General features: G+C 47.9%; 1 protein-coding gene across 1 annotated transcript; it reads left to right on the plus strand.

The window, feature by feature from the left end:
• ompa (olfactory marker protein a) lies at positions 1–958 on the plus strand. The gene is made up of 2 exons (XM_020938645.1): positions 1–69; positions 527–958. The coding sequence occupies exons 1-2, from the start codon at positions 1–3 to the stop codon at positions 956–958; spliced, it is 501 nt and encodes a 166-aa protein (XP_020794304.1).
• Positions 959–4508: the final 3550 nt, after the last annotated feature.

Raw genomic sequence — 4508 nt, forward strand, 5'->3', positions numbered from 1 at the left:
ATGGACCAGACCAACGCTCAGTCTGAAACCATCGTTTTGAACTTCTCAGAAGACCGTGCACTCACTGAGGTACAGCCTTGCTCCTTCTTTATTTAGTGACAAACTCATGTGTGGAGTGAATCAAATAACAGGGAGGTTCTTTCATGTGTTTTGATTAAGTCACATGGCTTTCTACAAGTCCTGTTACAAAAAGTCTTGTTACACTGCAAAAAGTCTTGTTACATTGTAAAAAGTCTTGTTACATTGTAAAAGGTCTTGTTACATTGGTGTTACATTACAAACTAGGAGTCACATTACAAACTAAACTATGTAACATGAAAAGTCAGGTTAGAAAATAAAAGGCCTCATTACAGTTATCAGTGGAACAGTAAAAGAGACACATTCAAACCAAAGGCGTTCATGCAGATCGTCTGAGTGAGTTTTCTGCAGACACACAGGAGTGAGTTTTCTGTGATGTTCTCATGTGGTGACTTTTGCTGGTCCTGTGGCTGAGAGGCTGACTCCTGCCTGTGTTTGTCCCTCACAGATGATGCGTATGCGTGTGTCATCACTGCAGCGGTCAGGTCAGAAGCGTCAGGAGGGGGAGCGTCTGCTGCTGCCCAATGAGGCAGTGTACCGCCTGGACTTTCCCAAGCAAGACCTGAGCTTCCAGCAATGGCACTTCTCTCTACGTGCCCACGGCAGAGTGACCATCACGGGCATCTCTCAGCACTGGACCCCCGACCTCACCAACCTGATGAGCCGCCAGCTGCTGGAGCCCATCGGCACCTTCTGGAGGAACGCGGCGGACCCCCCCGATTCTCTGCTCAAGTGCCTGGAGGCTGACATGCAGGAGTTTGGGGAGAGGATTGCAGAGCTGGCCAAGGTCCGGAGGGTCATGTACTTCCTCCTGGCCTTCAAGGAAGGGGCAGAGGCCGACCACCTCAGCTGTGCCATCCAGTTCACGGCACACAAATGAAGCACACCTCCTTAAGACAAGCTGCAGATCTGTGCCCTACACAGTCCCCTGGCCACCACCACCCTCTGCTCTGCTCTTCACAAAATTACACTCCCTGCTGACTCTCAGCAGCAGATCACTCATGACCCCACACTCATTCTACTGTAGTTGACCTCAAACTGGAACTATAGAACACCTAGATAACCACTTTTCTACCAGGGCGGAGTCCTTTTCAGTCGCATTGTATTTGTGGCCCAGATGAACTTCAGTTTGGATCAAATCTTTGATATATGTAGATGCTAGGACAATGGATATAGTTTGTGTGTGGACTAACAGCATGATCTGCATCTAGTCTCAGAATGAAAGCTAACAGTGTGATGCTAAAGGCTATGTGCTAATGATTTGGCTCGCTCTGATGTTCCATGTTTGTTCAATAAACTGTGTGAGTGTTTTTATTTGGGCTTCTGACATTCACTGCCACACATACAAGAGAGGGCCATGGATGTTATACAGTATTTCAGCTTGAGTTGGTATTTTCAATCATGACTTCAGTGTTGTCTGCACAACAGTGGCAGCACAGTGCAGGGAGTTTACACACAAGGGACAATCTAAAAGTTCTCTCTGATCTGAATGGTCACTCACTAAACCCCAGCACCTGCACCAGTTATGAGTCAGTGCTAGTGCAGCCTCTGCAGCTCAGTGAGGGAATTCTGGAGGTTCTGAGCTTCACATGAGACCTGGTCTGTCCATAAACTGAGAATGAGACACTTGGATGTGTCTCTATCTGTGGGTAAAGACTCTGGAGACAAAGGTTCAGATGTGATTGGAGAACCTTCAGAGCACAGAGCACACACCACCACCTTCCCTTTAAGTGTGAGTCCAGTCCTGAAAACTCAAGGTCACACATCTCACACAGTCTGGGCTCCAACAGTAGTTATTGACCGATGTGTCCATCATCCCCCTGCACCCAGCGCCTCCTGAGGCCATCCATGACCCACTGAGCAGGACCCAGCACACGGGTAACACACCCCACTGCCCAAATGTGTCCTGATGTGAGTCCTGTGCACAGGACCCTGTGTGAGAGGTGGACCAGTCTCAAGAATGAACAATGAATCTCTCACAGAAGCGAGGTCCCTCTCACAGCAGCAAGGTCCCTCTCAGAGCAGCACCCTGGTCAGTGTCTTTATTTTGTCTCTTGTAATAGTGTACCATTCACTTTGTTTCATGTCACTGCCTGTCCCCATGTATAAGCTGCTTTATATATTTACAGAAAACTGTATACTGTGTTGTCTGTAAAAATTACAATGTGTAGCTTCAAATCAAGGAAAAAAGTGTCTTGTACAGTTTTTTTGTATGACTGTGGCGCCCTCTGGTGGCTGTAGAGACAATGAGCCCTGAGCTCTGAGTCCAGTATGGGCCATACTGGGGAAGCTTCCCTGGTACTTTAGTACCTTAATATGAGCTCAGGTAGTTACCAGCTTCACTTCTCCTCACAGTTACTTTTCACTGAGCCTCCATGCCTCTCTGAGCTGGAAAATCTGCCTTTTCCTACGAGCACCATGGTCCTGGAATCATTTACAGAAAGATCTTCTACTGGAATCTATGGTGTCACTTGATAAATTCAATAAAATTGTTTTTAAAAAGTGTGGTGACCGAGATGAATGTGTATGTGTCTTTTTCTTTAGAGATGCACATGGTTTTATTATGTGATGTTTGGTGATTTGACTGTTTTGTATTGATTGTGTTGGCCTGGTCTTTCTTGAAAAAGAGACTTTGAATCTCAGTGGGACCTGCTCATAAAGAGACAGGTGCCGTATGATGGCATTAATCTTTAACAGTGAGTGACAGAGAAACATGTGCGCGTCAGCTGAGCACTGCCCTTTGCTCCTGCTGCAGAGTGTTGGCTGTGGCTTGGATGTGTGCACTGAGTGTGTGTGAGACACACTGCAGGGTCTTATGTGGACGCTCTGAGGACAGGTCTGGTGTCTCTACAGCACAGGTGTAGGACAGTATCTGCAGAGCACACTGTAGGGCAGGATGAGGCGTGGCTGGGTGGCTCTGGTTCTGTTTCTCTGTGGCTCTGCATGTGTCCACAGAGGCTGGGGAAGGGCACCCTGTGAGGTCAGAGGTCACCCTGATGAGGAGCACCCCCTGGGCTGTGGAGATGGAGCAGTTGCAGGTAAGAACCTCCCCTAGGTTTACTCTGTTAACACTTAGCATAAATGTGACACTTATGCACTTGCAGGAGGGCTCTGGCCCCGGCTGACAGGCCCCGGGCCCCTGCAGGAGGAGTCCGTCCCTCAGGAGAGGCTGGTGGGGGCCGTGGCAGCGTCGGTGCTGCTGACGTTTGTGGTGGGCTTTAGTGCTGGAGCTCTGAGCAGGACTCATGTGCTCAGGTGAGACCTCCTGTTACGGTTAGTGTAAGTGTAACAGCAGAGTTACTCTGAGGAAGAGTTATTCTCACCTCACTGTGTGTGTCATATTGCATCTTTAACATTAGACCTGTACCCTGTGTGTCTCCATGGAGATGGTGCTGGTTTGCCTAGAATGTTTCATGACATGGCATTAAACTCTGTAATTGTACATGACCAGTCAAATGTTTGGACACACATTTTCATTTATTTATCTTTATTTCCAGGATTATTGATACTGTAGATTCTCACTGAAATCATCAAAACTCTGAATGATGCATGTGGAATGTAGCAAACAAACAAACAACAAACAAATGGAAAAAAGATGTCCACCCTTTGCTTGGACCTTTGTTGCTTTGTTATTTCATTTATTTTTTTTATTTTTTTTAACTATATAATTCCACATACAGTATCTGACTTCATATATTTGATGTGTTCTGTTTGTATGTAAATGTAGCAGGTATAAACAGAAAGGAAAACAACACTGAAGGCAAAGGGCAAAAAACAAGCAGGCGATTCCACCAGGCCAATTTACAGGTCAGATCTGTGGAGAGGGGAGCCTGCTGTAAGAAATCATTTCAAGGTGTTTTCAGGAATAAAAACTTCAGTTGAATAAATGCCATGCTATGTAACATTCTAGACAAAGCCTCTCCATGGGAATAAGCACCTTCTCTGGAAAAGTGCTGCAGTGGGACCTCCTGACAGGTACTTTCTGTTTCAGGTGCCTTCATGCAGCAGGCAGAAGACTGGCCCCACAGCACCATCCACTGCACCCTCAGGAACCCCACCCTGAGGTGACAATGAGCACAGCGCCCCCTACCAAACCCAGACGCAGCTACAGACTCAGCCCACCCACACAGCACACACTCTACCTGGAGTCATGTGACAGGGCAGGGACAGGAGCACAGACAGGACAGGAGACAGGGGCAGCGGAGGTGACAGGGGCAGCGGAGGTGACAGGGGCACAGGAGGTGACGAGGGTAGTGGATGTGACAGATGCCAAGGAGGCAGGTGCAGAGGAGGTTATGGGTGCAGTGGTGATGGGTGCACAGACAGAACAGGTGACAGGGACAGAGGTAGTGACAGGTGCAGAGGAGCTGACAGATGCAGAGGAAATGACATTTCCAGAGGAGGGTACAGGGATGACAGGTGCAGAGGAG

The sequence above is a fragment of the Boleophthalmus pectinirostris genome, unplaced genomic scaffold, assembly GCF_026225935.1.
Source record: "Boleophthalmus pectinirostris isolate CB_2022bp ecotype Guang Dong unplaced genomic scaffold, ASM2622593v1 HiC_scaffold_9, whole genome shotgun sequence".
NCBI lineage: Eukaryota > Metazoa > Chordata > Actinopteri > Gobiiformes > Gobiidae > Boleophthalmus > Boleophthalmus pectinirostris.

What these genes read in the sequence shown, in the direction of transcription:
- ompa (XM_020938645.1), top strand. Translation starts at nt 1, where the DNA reads ATGGACCAGACCAACGCTCAGTCTGAAACCATCGTTTTGAACTTCTCA. An exon ending in AAGACCGTGCACTCACTGAG is followed by an intron (nt 70 to 526) that starts GTACAGCCTTGC and finishes TGTCCCTCACAG; the next exon opens with ATGATGCGTATGCGTGTGTC.